We start from the raw sequence: 18,093 nt of genomic DNA, 5'->3' as shown, positions 1-18,093 counted from the left end.
AAAAAAAATGCTGGAAATAGATCTCTGTGTGTAATGAGTCTATATAATATGAGTTTAACTTTTTGAATTGTATTACTGAAATAAATTAACTATATTATGATATTCTAATTTGAGAAGGATGTGTATATATGTATGCACGTGTATATATATATATATGTGTGTATATATATATATATATATATATATATATATTTTGAAAATTACCTGTTCGCTCTAACCATGCCAGACTAAGCCCTTGTGGCTGTGGGGTACGTCCCCTGTCTCCATATGAACAGAATCCCGACCATGTAAACAAAAATTAAAAAGGGCAAAATTATTAGAAACCTTTATACAGTCTTCTGCTAATAAACATTTTGGCCACCTATTGGAAACTTCTGCCTTATTTCTTTCATCTCATTCATCCATGCGATGTCACCCCTTCAATAAGATAACTTCCTTTAACCCTTGTAGACAACAATAATTTATTTTACACATCATGTTCATCGGATCTCTGTTCACAAGAATTTTCTAATTTGTCGGCTGATCGGTGCCCTATTTACACGGGCCAATAATCCGGAATGAGCATTCATAAGAACACTTGTTCAGCCAATTATTGACCCATGTAAATGGGCCTTCAGACTCTTTACCCCTGTTTAGCCTTATCTAATGAACCTCCTAGGTCATTTATAAAGGATTTTAGTAATAACCTCTCATGTACAGAGCCAGACTCAATAGACGAGTAATTTATGTTTTTCAACTCTTGGTAGAGATGCACCTACAGCAGCGTTTTTTGCATTTCAGAAAAGTGGGATCTCTTTGTATGCAAAAACCTTTACGCTAGATATTTGTAGGAATAAAAACTGTGCCTAAACGGTCATAACATCTCCTCTCTAGAAGTTATTCTTTTAAGGCCATTACTGATGGCAGTCATTCATAACATGGCACCACTACTGGACACCCATTGACAGGCTATGGGATAATGTTTAGCACCACAGGCTACGTCAATAAGTAGCTTATATTAAAATGTCACTTTCACTTCAATAGATTTCTGACAAGTCTGAGACAAATGTCAAAAGTTTTAGTTTTAAGAATGGTAAGACTGCCGCTGACCACTACAACGAAGGGGTAGAAGTGTTCAATTGAACATGTCAGCTCTTTCCAAATCTGAAGAGGCACCAAGTCTGAGGGTGAGTCTATTGATGTCTTTAACTAAGTCAGCCAGAGGGCCACAACGCTCAGCTCATCCCATACCCCCCCCTATATACATTTCTGTCATGATGTTTATTGAAACGACTTAAAGACTTAAAAATTAACAAGTTTGTTGCCATTGTAATAGGATCTTAAGTTCTTCAAAAGACAATCTGTTCAATCCGAAAACTAAATTTCTGCTTTGTGCTGTCCAGCTATCATTAAATCTAGTTTATTTCTGAACTTTGGAGAGCTTAGTGGCAATTAAACAGTTAATTAGCTGTCATTTATAACTTCATTTTTTTTTAGATCATTAAATGTAACATTTCAAGAGACTTCGTATAGTGTGACCATGAGCAGCTAATCTTTTCCATGCTGCCATTAGTTGATTCTTGGCATTTACCATGAACTAAATAAATATTTATCTTTGTATTTAACCTTTTACTGTTGACATTCTTGAAATTATGCATGTGCGATCTATTTGTGAAAGGCATGATCTGTCCTGTGTAAACATATTCAGGGATGCATGCTGTGGTGTGGTTCATGTGGAGAGCTGATAGTCTGCAAATACAACTATTGGAATGAATAGGGACAAGTAAGGTCTCATGTACACGACCGTAGTTGTGTGCACGGCCGTGATTTGTGGCTCAGACGGCCGCGGAGCGTCACCTGCAAATTGCGGACCGTGCACGTGGCCGCGTGCATTTATTTATATCAGCCTGGACCGCAAAGCACGGCCGTAATAAGACATGTCCTATCTTTTTGTGGTGCAGGCTCCTGGGCAATGCACGGACCGTGGAAACCAAGGTCATGTGCATGGGCCCGTAGAAATGAATGGGACCATAATTTCTGCGGGTGAATTGCGGCCGCAAAAAGCCGTTCGTGTGCATGGGGCCCACAATTTGCGGGCGGCCCGCGGGTAACACTCCGCGGCCTTCCGAGCTGCAAATTACGGTTGTGTGCATGGGGTCTAAGACCTCAAACATTGATGGGGCACAAAACTTGAAGTCTGTCGTAAATGCTTGTGCTGGGGAGTATCTGACAGGGATTCCAGAAAATTCCCTGCTTTATCTCATTTTTGTGTTTGGAATATTAGCATCGCTTTTCCCAGTCTTTACTTGTATAAGCTTTTTTTTTTTTTATGTGTAATGGCCCTACAGTTTGTCGAGTTATTTAAAAAAATTGGCAAATGTGGGAGGGATGCAAAAAAAAAAAAAGAGAAGAAAAAGCACAGATCCCCATCATTCCAGCGCCGCCACTGTTTATTGACATAGCTGCAGCGATGGCGTGCCCTTACACTCACGTGATTGCTGCAGCTAAGCACTGGCCTCAGCGATCCTGGCAGTATACCCACTGAGACCAGTGATGAGGTAAGTAATGGTTCTTATTTTATTTTTTTACATCATTCCTATGTTGGCCAATTTTTTTAATAACTTGCAAAACTCCTTTATGGAACATGCACCATTGTAGATGTACGGCACAGGTGTACAGTTCCTGCAAGCTAGTAGGAGCAGGTCGGTTGCCCAGCTGTCAGATACAGCCAAGCACCCAGAAGAGAAAACCGAAGCGCTGCTTCTATTGAACACGGTGAATGTTGGGTGTCCACCAACATGGCAGAGATCCTGCATTTTAGCAGACCCAGATTTGCTCTGCTACTGAATGCTCCCAGAGGGGGCTGTTTTTCTCTACTGTAACTGAGGAATTTACAGAAAAAAATTGCATTATTAAAAAATTATTGTACCCTGGAGGTTTTTTATATATTAAGTTTTTTTTAAAACAAACTATGCAAAAAGTAAAGAAACCACCATATACAGCCGGCACCAATCTAAACCATCACCATATCTGCACTGATAACCAAAGACTAGACATAATATATTTAAAATTTCCAAAACAAAATGGGGACCCCATACTAATATTGTTTTATTTTAGTGTGATGTTGCAAATATTAAAAATAAATAACTATTAATGTTTGTATGCTTTATTGCCCAAATTATCCCTGTATGTGAAAAAAATCACTAAAAAGTGTCTGTTCAATATTGAAATCTGTAAGTGAATCAAACAGAAACCAAAGGTGTGCCGCTTCATTGTAATGATTGTCAAGGCGGGCGGGGGTGTTCACATACTCTATAAGGGGGTCGTAAACAAACATTTTGAGTTCTCTGTTTCTAATATACAATGTGTTAAACGTTGCTGACCAGAGCAACTATGAAGGACTGGAGATAACAAGGAGGCAGAGAAGCAGTGACTTTACCTGTCCACGTCCACATCTCCTAACATAGAGACTCTTATGTTGCTCCGTGTATGTTGTGCCATCTGTACAACTCCAAGCCGGGATGTTCACACTAGTTTAGTATCTTGGAAAGGTCATTTTTAAGATGCTGTAAAGTGCAACCCATATGTCAAGTGATGAACATATAATTGTTGAATACATGGCAGAAATGTATATAACAAGTGTACTGTGTCTATATCCTACATATATTCCATATGTGTGGGTGTATTTCTGTATTCTGTTAAATATACATCACAATTATGTCTGAATGTCAATGCCATCGCTAACCAGTGGTCTATGTATTTTCTTGTATTGTGGTATTTTAGGATTTGTGTCTAATTTCATTTTTCTTTGACTAATTTAGTGTCTGCTGAAAATCTGGAAAAGTCAATGAAACAAATGGAACGCCAGCTTCAGCAGCTTGAGAAGGATTTGGAGACCTTTCCCCCATCTGACGACGCACATGACAAGTTTGTGACAAAAATGTCCATATCCTTTTGACAACTACACAACCTGTAGGGCTGGTTGAAGGAGCTCAAGGTTTGCTTAACATTTTAAATCTGTTCCAGGAACCTCTGTGTATTTTTCGGCTTTTATGCCTTGAAAGCTATAAACACTTTGGCACCAGAAAGGCTGCATGCTGTGAGTAAACGGTTTCATCAAAAGCAGGGGCTACTAGTTTTGACAGAATTGTTTTGTGTAAAATCCAATTTTTTTGTGGAACGTATTCAGTGTGTTCTCAACAAACACGTAAATGAGAGCTGATCACATGCACTATTGCTTTTACTGAGCTGTTGAAATCGCCACAGGTCATTATTCCATTCGTATGGCATAGCCTTCACATAGTTTCAGAAATATCAATTGAAATCTAAATTAATAGGATTGTCTGGGAATTTTAAATAGTATTTTTTTTGCCACACTAATACAGTGGGGACATTTACTTGGCAAAATGCAAATGAAATCGTGCCAAGAAAGTAGAGTACATTGCATGCGCTAAATTTATTGACTATGTGCACCATTCTTTGGTGTGCAAAATATTAATGTAAAGTATGCCAGCAATGAGTTGTGCCAAATATATAATTCCATGTCTGCCATCTTCACAAATTTGGTGCAATTTGTACCATATTCGATAAAATTATGCATTTTTTTGATGCCATTGATAAATCGCCGCCAATGTTGCTAGCTGAAAAGGTCCATTTTCCAGAATTCCTAAAATATAGGCAGTGGGTAATTTAAAGGACTGCTTGCCGCTACAAAAAGGAGCATGAGAGTTTACTGCATATTTTCTTATTGCGTTTAATGGTATATCAGTATGCAGTGAGTTCTCATGCTCCCTCTAGTTATTGTTGCAGTCAGCCAGCATGTTATTTTTTTAAATTCATTACTGTTCAGGAGATTTGATGCTTTTTATCGTAACAATGGTACTTCAACATTCATGAAGATTATATATATATATATATATATATATATATATATGTATATATATACACATATACACATACTGTGATGTTAGGGACTTTGTAGTGCAAGAATCTCCGGCTAGAGTGCATCCCTGATCCATACAACCCGAGTCACTTTCCATATATGGGACCTTCTGACACCATGTATGAGACCTGCACAAGATAATCCGTTTAGAATTATTTGCAGATTTGATAGAAGAGCCCCACAAGGCTAGATTGTCGACCGGTGCTCATTTACTGGCCAGGAAATCTGGCTGTGTAAAATACATATTTTTTTGCAAGTGTTGTGTTGCGGTCGCAAAAGGGGACACGCCAATCTTTTGTTTTGCGACCTGTATCGTGGCCAAAGTCACCTCGTTGTCCTAGCATTATGATTACAAAGCATTTCCATTTTATTATGTATCCTAATATATTATAGTAGAACTATCCTCTTATCAGAGAAGGTTCACCGCTTTAGGGTACCTACAATTACAGAACTTTCAGCACCCTCTATAAGAAGAGGAATTGAATGAAGAGCTAATATATTTTAAACAATCGGATTATATCAAATCTGTGCAGATGGTATGGCCACTTTTTTTTTTTAAGTAATCCTCGTTCTCACCAAAATGTAAGGGCCATTTGACTGTCAATTTACATTTATATAAAAAATGTTAGTTATTGGATTGTTAAACAGGACAAGTTATATTACTTATTTTAGTCGGTATTAATGTTTATAGGGCACTGCCAAAACCTCTTCACGGTACCCTACTAAGTCACCAACCAGTCATTGTTATAAGTTAATAGATGCGGTCTTGTGTGCATAGATTTATATATATATGTATGTATATATATATATATATATATATATATATATATATATATATATATATATATATATATATATACACACTACCGTTCAAAAGTTTGGGTTCACCCAGACAATTTTGTCTTTTCCATGAAAACTCACACTTATATTTATCAAATGAGTTGCAAAATGACTAGAAAATATAGTCAAGACATTGACAAGGTTAGAAATAATGATTTTTATTTCAAATAATAATTTTCTCTTTCAAACTTTGCTTTTGTCAAAGAATGCTCCATTTGCAGCAATTACAGCATTGCAGACCTTTGGCATTCTAGCTGTTCATTTGCTGAGGTAATCGGGAGAAATTTCACCCCATGCTTCCAGAAGCCCCTCCCACAAGTTGGATTGGCTTGATGGGCACTTCTTGCGTACCATACGGTCAAGCTGCTCCCACAACAGCTCTATGGGGGTTGAGATCTGGGGACTGCGCTGGCCACTCCATTACAGTTAGAATACCAGCTGCCTGCTTCTTCCCTAAATAGTTCTTGCATAATTTGGAGGTGTGCTTTGGGTCATTGTCCTGTTGTAGGATGAAATTGGCTCCAATCAAGCGCTGTCCACAGGGTATGGCATGGTGTTGCAAAATGGAGTGATAGCCTTCCTTATTCAAAATACCTTTTACCTTGTACAAATCTCCCACTTTACCAGCACCAAAGTAACCTCAGACCATCACATTACCTCCACCATGCTTGACAGATGGCGTCAGGCACTCTTCCAGCATCTTTTCAGTTGTTCTGCGTCTCACAAATGTTCTTCTGTGTGATCCAAACACCTCAAACTTCAATTCGTCTGTCCATAGCACTTTTTTCCAATCTTCCTCTGTCCATTGTCTGTGTGCTTTTGCCCATATTAATCTTTTCCTTTTTATTAGCCAGTCTCAGATATGGCTTTTTCTTTGCCACTCCGCCCTGAAGGCCAGCATCCCGGAGTCGCCTCTTCACTGTAGACGTTGACACTGGCTTTTGCGGGTACTATTTAATGAAGCTGCCAGTTGAGGACCTGTGAGGCATCTATTTCTCAAACTAGAGACTCTAATGTACTTGTCTTGTTGCTCAGTTGTGCAGCGGGGCCTCCCACTTCTCTTTCTACTCTGGTTAGAGCCTGTTTGTGCTGTCCTCTGAAGGGAGTAGTACACACCGTTGTAGGAAATCTTCAGTTTCGTGGCAATTTCTCGCATGGAATAGCCTTCATTTCTAAGAACAAGAATAGACTGTCGCGTTTCACATGAAAGCTCTCTTTTTCTAGCCATTTTGAGAGTTTAATCGAACCCACAAATGTAATGCTCCAGATTCTCAACTAGCTCAAAGGAAGGTCAGTTTTATAGCTCCTCTAAACAGCAAAACTGTTTACAGCGGTGCTAACATAATTGCACAAGGGTTTTCAAGTGTTTTCTAATCATCCATTAGCCTTCTAACGGAGTTAGCAAACACAATGTACCATTAGAACACTGGAGTGATGGTTGCTGGAAATGGGCCTCTATACACCTATGTAGATATTGGATTAAAAGACAGACATTTGCAGCTAGAATAGTCATTTAGCACATTAACAATGTATAGAGTGTATTTCTGATTAATGTAATGCTATCTTCATTGAAAAAAACTGCTTTTCCTGCAAATATAAGAAAATTTCTAAGTGACCCCAAACTTTTGAACGGTTGTGTGTGTGTGTGTGTGTGTGTGTGTGTGTGTGTGTGTGTGTGTGTGTGTGTGTATATATATATATATATATGTGTGTGTATATATATACACATACACACTACTTGTTTAGTGGGCAGATTACATTAGCTATGGGGCGATTGAAATTGAAAGCTTTTGCCAATGATCCATGACTTGTTGTCCCTGAGTTTTTTTCTTATTATTGAAGTAATGATAGATCCTGCATTCAGACTGCATGAGTTTGCATGAATAGGGATGTGTATTGTATGTGCTATGTAAAAGACTATGTACATCATTGAAATATTATTTTTTGTGAAAAACTAAGAAATTTTGCCAAGACCATTATGTGTATACAGTCCCTATGCAGAGCTATGTATCTCCAGGGTAATGGACCCTGTGTAGTCTGATCTTTCAGTGATTCTTCCGTCTGTCCTTTACTTCTTGCTAATGTACATTAGGTGGATTTGCAAGAAGCAGGGGGCAGCTGGAAGGCAATCTTATGTGTGCATGAACAAAATGCACAGGCTTTTTTTTTTTTCTTTTGTAGTCTGTAACCATGAAGACACAAGTTTGCATAGGAGCTGTGAACACAAATGGTGCAATATTTTTTTGAGCAAAATTATTTTCCAGACACATTCGAGCAACATATAAAGAAATTTATTTGAAGGTAGACATTGTCTTTAAGTAACAAGTAGATGTTTTTAGGAAGTAATTTTAATGGCCCGTTCACTCACAGGAATATTTTAGGGCACACAGCTTGTACTTTGCTGTGTAATCCAGCCTCCGTATCTGTAAGCACTTGCTTGATCCTAGTTTGTCTAACAGTAGTTGTATTGTTTTATGTTTACACTGTTTTGACAGTTTTTCAACATTGTGCTACCTTTATTATCTGTTAAAACTTGATATTTCTATTCTCTGCGACAGTATGACACCTCTCTAGACAGACAATAACTTAGAAGCTTTAGACCTGCATCTGGCTTATGTTAATACCACATGATCTCACTAATTGGAGAAGGACACATTGAGGCAAACAGATTTTTCAGCAAATTAATAAGAAAAAGAATGTTTGATATAAAGGTTACATAATCCAACACAGCATGGAGAGGCCCGGATCCGTCTGTAAATTTAATCCTATACGAGGGGAAGCTGAATGATTTTCTCTCAAAGGACGGACTGCTCACAAAAACTGCCAGCAGGAAACCCGGAACAGGAAAGATGCCCTTTGTATAAGAAACTTTATCAAAAACTGAGACCTTGTTTAATGGTCAATTTAACCATCACATTCTTCAGCTAAATATCATAAGTTGAAGAGCAGTACTTAGAATTCACAGTTTTTTGCAGATTTTCTCAATTTTGTATACTCCACGACTGAAAGTTTAAAAGTAAAATATTCAAGTTTGATGTCTTTGTTCAAGACAAAGCTAATTCTTATTTGCCATTAACATGATTTCTTTTAAAACCTGCTAAAGTTGAAGTAGTAAGAGGAGCCAACACTGATTTTTCATTTTTTTTTAGTATATATTTTACTTAAATGCAGCTAATAAAGCGTTATGACTTGACTTTTATATATGGGGCAGGATCAGAGTGGCACTCCATATTATTAATTTATATATTTTATAACGTGTGCAAAACAGGTTAGGACGTTTGACATGTTGACAGTTAGGCCGGATTCACACGAGCGTTTTCAGTCCGTGATATACGGTCCGCAGGTCGGCCGCGTTGCCCGGTTTGAGCACACTGCAGGGAGACTGGCTCCTAGCATCATCGTCATCTGTGACGCTGGGAGTCTCTGCCTCTCTGCGGAACTACTGTCCCGTACTAAAAACATGTTTTAAGTACGTGACCATTTTCCCGCAGCGAGGCAGCGACTTCTAGCGTCATAGATAACTAGGACGATAAGAGCCCAGCTCCCTGCAGTGTGCTCAGTCCGGGAAATGTGGCCGAGCTGCGGACCGTATATCACGGACTGAACACGCTCGTGTGAATCCGGCCTTAATCTTAGTAGAACAGAAAGTATTTTGTTTCTTATTGCTCGGAGTCCCTGAAGTTAAGGTAGTGATGGTCCCAGAGCCATTGCCTTTTTTATGCACTTAATAAGAGGCGGTAAAAAACACAATATACGGCAATATATAAATGTTGCAGTAGATTGTGCAAGCGATCCAACAATTGCCCTAGTGGAAGACTAAGAAAAAATAGAAAAAAACAGTTCAAGTTTTCCTATGAACTTGGGTAAACGCTGTAAATAAATATAAAGCTCGCAAAATTGCTGTTTTGGTCACCATAACTAATTAAAAAATGGAATAAAAGGTAATCCGAAAGTCGCTTGTACGGCAAAATGATACCAATACAAACTACACCTGACCCTGCAAAAAACAAGCCCTCACTCAAAGGACATAAAAGAAAACAACTTACGGCTCTCAGAATATAGCAACACAATTTGATTTTTCTTATTTCTTTGTGTAAGTGGTAAAACAAAAACAACTATAAAGTTAGTATCGCCGTAATCCTATCGACCTACAATATAAAATTAACATGTCTTTTTTACTGCACAGTTAATGCAGTAAAAATGAAACCTAAAACCATTGAGGGAATCGCTGTTTTAGTTTTTCAAACCATGCCACAAATAATTTTTTTCCTGTTTCCTAGTAGATTATATGGTATAAATAAATTGTGGAAATAAAAACTACAACTCATTTCGCACTAAACAAGGCCTCAGATGGCTCTGGCGAATAATGGTTATGGCTTTTGGAATGCGGAGAAAAAAAAAATGAAAAATGGCTACCGCACCAAGGGGTTACAAAATGTCACTTGATTACTATGGTCTCTGTAAAGGTGTAAATGGTGATTGGAAGGGAGAGAGGTAAAAATGTTCACTGTAAACTTGTCCTAGTCATTTTAAAGGGGATGTCCAAGACTGGACAACTGATGACCTAAGTTAGTATTATGAAAAATAAAAATACTTCTTCTCCCCTATGCCGCGATAGATTACTTTCAGGTGAGCCTACACTATATTACTCTGTTGCTAGTTTGATAGGTACATTTCTGGTGACAGACTCCCTTTAAAGAAGTAACCCAAGCCATATTGTTATTGTGCAATGCCCATTGCAGGGCAGTGAGCGGGTGGTGCATGACTGATAGTCTCTCTTTTGGTTCCCTGAGTCATTCACCACCTGCTCAGGCCCTGTACTAGGTATAACACAGTATAGCTGTTCTAATCAGAGTTATACTTTATAGGGATATTCCCATCTAAGATATTAAAGTTGTATCTAATGGAGTTCCCTGATCCCCTGTTTGGTACTCCAGAGAGATGGAAATGAGGTGGAACCACCATCTATCACACGTTTATGGCATATTATGTTGAAATGCTATATATACGGTCAATATGTTTTATCTTGGCTTTGGGAGGGGTACAATTTGTGGCCCTTGGACCAGAAAAGGTTGTGCCCCACTTATTTGACTGGTATGGAAAGTGGGTTTTCAAATTATTCTAGTAATTTGCCCCATCATTATCTACTTATTTTATATCAGTCGCATCACTAACGCAAAAAAAAGTGAATGACTGTTCTCAGAAAACATTCCTAGAGTGTCCTCTATGGAAAACCCCTTTGAGAGACTTTATGGAAAAACTACTATCATGCCAGGATCATTCACACACAAAAGTGTACACATAAGAAAAGAGATGCATCTGCCTTTTCTTTATACCATTTCTGCCTTTTGGATCGACTTTTGTCTTTGGTTCAAAATACTTCTTTAATACTGTGTGTGAGTCTAGCCTCATGGTTGCACATGTATTTTTTTACTATATATTTTTTTACGCCATGGTTTTCCCCATTTGAAGTATCATAATTGGGAGAACAGCGTACAGTTTTACTGTTTTATAACAATGTTGTGAGAAAAATATTTAGAAAATCCCTTTCACTGCAATATAACACAAGTTGTATAGCGTCCAAACGGATAACCCCAAGTGCTTTGTACAGTACAAATAGTGAAAGGACGTGTCCCATGAAGCCTAATTAAATTGAAGCCCTCCCGGTGTTCAGCTGATCGCTGTGGGTCCAGCGTCTTTAACCCTCAGAGGCTGCTGCAGGGGAAATATGACATTACTTGTCCGCCATCGTTCAGTCATAACAGAAGCTATTCTTATAATGTGGCTCTACAGTCTGTCTCATAGAGGGGCGTCCCAAGCAGTGGACACCATCTTTGTAGTCCATATACCTTTTAAAGGGCATATGAATAGGGGTTCTTGTCCTGAGACCAGGAAATGTTTGACTTTTTTTTTTCTTTACCATTTAGAAATATATATTGAAACATGCTCTTTTTTTTTTTTTTTCCTAACCTGTTTATTTTCTGATTTATATACAGTGCCCACCAAAAGTTCCGGAACACCCTCATAACTTTTGAACGGCTCGAGGTAGAGGGTTGAAATTTGGTGGGGTCATATAATCTACCAGTTAAGGGGGGGGGGGGGAAACACCCCCACCCCCGTGGGGTGGGCGGAGGCAGCAAAATCTTATATGGCACTGGGGGTCGAGTGGGATTGAAGCTCTCTTCAATACAAAAACCATGCCGCAATCGATTTTGAGATAGGACTTTTTTTCGCAGAGATATTTAACTTTAAAGTTATCTTCATTATCGGCTACCGCCGGTGTTAGCTTTACCCAAAATGTACCGCGCGGGTAAAATCCTAAATGTGTATGGGCGCGTGTGTGTGTGTGTGTGTGAGCTTGGGAATGTCACATCAAGGTGACTTTAAATTACGTATTATTACAATTGGCATCGGCGATACAAAATGGAAATCGACAGAACATGAGGTATTGGGCAGACGAAAATCCACATTGGATGAGACCGTCATACCCAGTATCCTCAGAAGGTTAACGTTTGGGCCGGAATATTGCTCAATCATATTGTAGGACCGTTTCTCATTGAAGTAAACATAAATGCAGAAAATTACTGCAATTTGCCAAGAAACTAAGTGATACCGGCTATTCAAAATATTGCTGGAGAAGCTTTCCGCAATGTTTGGTATTTTTCTCTGCGAGCTCGAAAGCTTCTGAACGATAATCTTCCCGATTAATGGATTGGTAGAAGAGGCCCGATAGAATGGCCACCGAGATCACCAGATCTGACCCCATTAGACTTTTTTTTTTTTTACTGGAAGTATTTAAAAAGTAAAGTCTATGAGACTAGGATCGCAAATTTAGAGGGACTGCTGGAAAGAATAGTGAACATTTCTAATTCAGTCACACCAGATGTTATAAATAACGTTATCGACACATTTTACGTTCGCTTAGGACACTGTCATGTTGTTGAAGGACATCAGTTTGAACATTTGATTTAACCCCTTAGCGCCAAAGGACGGATATATCCGTCGTCTGCAGCTGCTAGTTTGCGCAGGAGGACGGATATATCCGTCCTGTGATCGCGCGGGTACTGCCAGTGTACCCACGCGATCAGCGGAAGGAGCACGGCTGTTATACACAGCCTGGCTCCTGCCGCAAATGCCGGAATCGAAGCGCGCTCCGATTCCAGCAGTTTAACCCATTAAATGCCGCTGTCAATAGTGATAGTGACATCTAATGTGTTTGACAGAGTGAGGGAGCTCCCTCTGTCACCCCATTGGCGCCCCCGCAAAGAAATAGCGCGTCGCCATCAGGTTTCCATGGCAGCCGGGGGCCTAACAAAGACCCCCAGGTCTGCCGTCAGCAAATGCCTGTTAGGCCATGCCGGAGGCATGACCTAATAGATTACCTGTCAGTTTTACACTGACAGGCAATAATGCTTTGGTATACTAAGTATACCAAAGCATTATATATGCGATCAGCAGATCGCATACTGAAGTCCCCTGGTGGGACTAAAAAAAAAAAAAAATGAAATCAGTTAAATAAACTTTGTGAATAAAAAAAAATTTACAGTCAAAATCAAATAAAACTACTTTTTTTGCCCAAAAAGTGGTTTTATTTAGTAAAAGTGTCAAAACAAATAACACATACACGTATATGGTATCCCCGCAATCGTAACGACTTGAACAATAAAATGATCACATTAATTAAACCGCCGGATGTACGTCGCCCAAAAAAAAACGCAAAAAGCAACGGCAAAATTCTCTCTTTTCTCCCATTCCCCCCATAAAAAAAAAAATGAAAGTTAATCTATAAGTCCTATGTACCCCTAAATAGTACTAATGAAAACTACACATTGGCCCGCAAAAATCAAGCCCACATATGGCCACATTGACGGAAAAATAAGAAAATTACGTCTCTTAGAATGCGGCGATGCAAAAACAAGTAATTTTTTTCTAAAAGGCTTTTTATTGTGCAAACGTAGGAAAACATATAAAACCTATACATATTTGGTATCCCCGTAATCGTGCCGACCCATAGAATAAAGTTAACATGTTATTTACGCTGCATAGTAAACGGCGTAAATTTATAATGTGAAAATGAATGCTGGAATAGCTGCTTATTTTCAATTCTCTCCTAAAATAGTTAATAAAAGTTAATGAAAATATTATAAGCATCTAAAAATGGTACAATTACAAAATACAACTTGTCCCGCAAAAAACAAGCCCTTATACGGCTATGTCAACGGAATAAAAAAAAAGTTACGACTCTTGGAATGTGACCGTGAGAAAACAAAAAATAATCCTTCGTTATTAACGTTCAAAATGGCCCGGTCATTAAGGGGTTAATACAGTAATTGTTATGTTTGTACTAATACACATAATACATGTCCTTGGTCTTGCTTTGGTTGGCCGGAACACACATGCGCACACACACACACACACACACACACACACACACACACACACACACCGCAGAGAGGGTTTGGAGTTGTTAAATACGAGGGAAATGATGAACCCCGGGGTCCTTATCTCGGGCTGTGTACACATAAAAGTGAGAGGTAAGGGGACACATTAATCTAGCACCCCGATGAGATGTAAATCCGACCGGGCGACCTCCGTGCGGTACATTTTGGGTAATGCTGACACCGGCGGTAGCCAATAATGAAGATGATAACTTTAACGTTAAATATCTCAGTGCAAAAAAAATTCTCATCTCAAAATCGTTTGCATCATTGTTTTTGTATTGAAAAGGGCTTTCAAAGCCCCCAGTCGACCCCCCGTGCCATGTAAGATTTTGCTGCCGCCGCCAAACCCAAGGGGGTGGGATTTTTTTGCCATTAACTGGTATATTTTATGGCCCCATTAAATCCCACCAAATTTCAACCCTCTATATCGAGCCGTTCAAAAGTTATGAAGGTGTTCCAGAACTTTTTGTGGGCACTGTATATTTTTTCCTTTTTATTTTCTGTAAATGATTAGGGGGCAGCCATCTTGCCTAAGCTGCTGTTCTGTGTTATGAGCAGCAGTCCAAGATATTTGCTGTACAGCAGCCACCTGTGCAAAAAGTCTGAAAATTATTTACTGACTATAGCAATGTGATGTAAGGTGAGAGTGAAGGTTCTGAGCGGTCGCCGTCATATCTAGTGTCAATGGTGTGATTCTCTGTTATCTGCCTCCAGCTTTAGAATAAATAAGTTATTTTACATTGTATTCCTGCCCTCTGATAATAAGATGACTGACCTTGCTGCCAGTGTACACATCACAAGCTAAAAATGGATTTCTACAGAATAAAGCACAGGGGCCAGTGTAAAAACAAAAACATGTCAGGATTATTACTATATTTTTTTATGGAGATGACAAAACACCAAAAGCATGATAACAAACAAAACTACAAAAAATAAATTGACCGTGATGTATAGTGTAACACGATGTGTTACATTATACATTTTGACGCATATTTACAACAGATTTCATCCTTTGTGTTGCAAAGGGTGATATGCGTGGAGAAAATCCACAATGTTATAGGCATGCCTCAGATTTTAAAATCCATAGTATGCCCTCAAATCTGCAAGGAAAAATCCACTACATGTGAATGAGTTTTTGAAAACAATCTTTACATTTATTGCACTTTAATTTTTTGTGGATTGTGCATTAAAAATCTGCACCAAATTGGCTATGTCGTACAGGCGCTTCGGCCACTTCAAAACAGCTGATCTGCAGGATTTCCGGGAGACGGACCACCAGCAATCAGATATTGATGGCCTATCCTGATGATAGGACATCAATTTCTTATGACTGGACAACTTCTTTAAAATAAGTAATATTTATGCAACATTTCAACATACAATGGGACTTATTTATTAGTGTATTTAGGGCAATATTCTTGCATTAATACATTGAAAAACATGACATTCGCATGAAGCTCCATAGTTATGAAGACCCTGCACTACTTTTTCAGACATAGACACATGTGCCCGAAAAAGTGAGTGGGGCTTCGCTGCGGCACGTTATTTAAGCTTTTCTTCTCCAACCTGGTATTGTTTTTTTGCCTGAGATAATTATGGATGAAATTGCGGACCCATTAATTTCTATTAGCCACAGACAACTTACCGTATATTTACGGATGTGTCACCGGGCCGTGGAAATTATCCACAAGATATAGAAAATTTTCTATTCTTATCCACAATTGCAACACAGACTCGCCCATAGAAGTCAGGGCACTTCTGCTATTTCGGATGGCTATAGATCCATATTAGCGGACAGTAAAAACACACACGGCCCCCTGTAGGTAGCGCCACACACATCACCCCTGTAGGTAGCGTCACACACATCCCCCTGTAGATAGTGCCAAAGAGCCCCTCCATCTTTGTATATAGTGCCACACAGCGCCCCCCCTTGTATATAGTGTCACAAAGTGTTACTCCACTTCTTGTATATAGTGTCACACAGCGCTACCCCTTTGTATATAGTGCTATACAGCGCTTTCCCCCCTTTTTGTATATAGTGCCACACAGCTCTCCCCTAATGATGATCTGCCACTGCTTAGCGTGTATTCACACGTTGCGGATTTGCAGATTTATCATGTTTTTTTTTTCACAAACCGGTCATTTTTGCTGTGTTCAGAAATTGTAACAAATAGTGACTGAGCCTTAATGTGTGAATAAACCATTAATCCTGCTCGCTGAGGGTTTGTACAATATATCTGTCTAGGCAATCCTCTGTGAGTTATTTGAGCTCCAGGCTAATAGATCTTAAATCTATGCAGTATATAGCTTTGATATTATCTATATAGTGTCCTATATCTTAATAGTCAATTTTACGTATAATCGATCATGTATGCCCCGCATGAATCCATTCATAAACTGCAAAGGCTAAAAGGTAAAGAAAAGTGTGAAATGGTCCTAAGGCATGTTACCATAGCTCACCTGTTGATACTGTAGGCAGAATGCAAGCATTGTCTGGGAAACCAGGGCTGTGGGGCTCTTTGTGGAAGGCGTTCACTCCCTCATATTCAGATCATTGAAACAATGTCTTGCTATTATTACTGAAACAATCTGACATTCAGCTCCTCAGCACCTGAAAGAAAAATTGTGAGTGATGGTATTTCATTCAGTTCAGCCCCACTGCATGACAGCTCAATAGTAAGGTGCTTATTACAACTATGACAGCTAATGTACATCCTTGTTTAATTTATATTGTAATAGATATAAAGACCAGTTCTATCTTGAAATGTTATATAAGTTACTATTCATGATAAGATTCACTTCTTAATGTAAATTACAAGGTAGTAGAAGTTACCAAGAACATTGTAATTAAAGTTTTGTGAGTGGATCAGCTTATAATAGATAGATATATAAATTGTGTGTATATAGATATATAAATAGATATATAAATTGTGTATATGTGTGTATGTGTATATGTGTTTGTGTGTATATGTGTTTGTGTGTATATATGTATTCGTGTGTTTGTGTGTGTGTGTGTGTGTGTGTGTGTATATATATATATATATATATATATGTGTGTGTGTATACACTACCGTTCAAAAGTTTGGGGTCACCCAGACAGTTTTGTGTTTTCCATGAAAACTCACACTTATATTTATCAAATGAGTTGCAAAATGACTAGAAAATATAGTAAAGACATTGACAAGGTTAGAAATGATGATGTTTATTTGAAATAATAATTTTCTCCTTCAAACTTTGCTTTCGTCAAAGAATGCTCCATTTGCAACAATTACAGCATTGCAGACCTTTGGCATTCTAGCTGTTAATTTGCTGAGGTAATCGGGAGAAATTCCACCCCATGCTTCCAGAAGCCCTCCCACAAGTTGGATTGGCTTGATGGACACTTCTTGCGTACCATACGGTCAAGCTGCTCCCACAACAGCTCTATGGGGTTGAGATCTGGTGACTGCGCTGGCCACTCCGTTACAGATAGAATACCAGCTGCCTGCTTCTTCCCTAAATAGTTCTTGCATAATTTGGAGGTGTGCTTTGGGTCATTGTCCTGTTGTAGAATGAAATTGGCTCCAATCAAGCGCTGTCCACAGGGTATGGCATGGCGTTGCAAAATGGAGTGATAGCCTTCCTTATTCAAAATCCCTTTTACCTTGTACAAATCTCCCACTTTACCAGCACCAAAGCAACCCCAGACCATCACATTACCTCCACCATGCTTGACAGATGGCGTCAGGCACTCTTCCAGCATCTTTTCAGTTGTTCTTCGTCTTACAAATGTTCTTCTGTGTGATCCAAACACCTCAAACGTCGATTCGTCTGTCCATAACACTTTTTTCCAATCTTCCTCTGTCCAATGTCTGCGTGCTTTTGCCCATATTAATCTTTTCCTTTTATTAG

At 38.9% G+C, this 18,093-nt stretch overlaps 1 protein-coding gene across 3 annotated transcripts in view; it reads left to right on the top strand.

Moving 5' to 3' along the window:
• Window positions 1–18,093, top strand: part of DIAPH3 (diaphanous related formin 3) — a 613,925-nt gene that overhangs the window by 348,324 nt on the left and 247,508 nt on the right. For all 3 annotated transcript variants that reach the window (XM_075852308.1, XM_075852309.1, XM_075852310.1), the window contains one exon: window positions 3,801–3,926. In XM_075852308.1, coding sequence (XP_075708423.1) covers window positions 3,801–3,926 — 126 coding nt within the window. The remainder of the gene's footprint in view (window positions 1–3,800; window positions 3,927–18,093) is intronic.

The sequence above is a fragment of the Rhinoderma darwinii genome, chromosome 2 (assembly GCF_050947455.1).
Source record: "Rhinoderma darwinii isolate aRhiDar2 chromosome 2, aRhiDar2.hap1, whole genome shotgun sequence".
NCBI classification, from domain to species: domain Eukaryota; kingdom Metazoa; phylum Chordata; class Amphibia; order Anura; family Rhinodermatidae; genus Rhinoderma; species Rhinoderma darwinii.
This window is presented reverse-complemented; position numbering and strand designations above follow the sequence as displayed.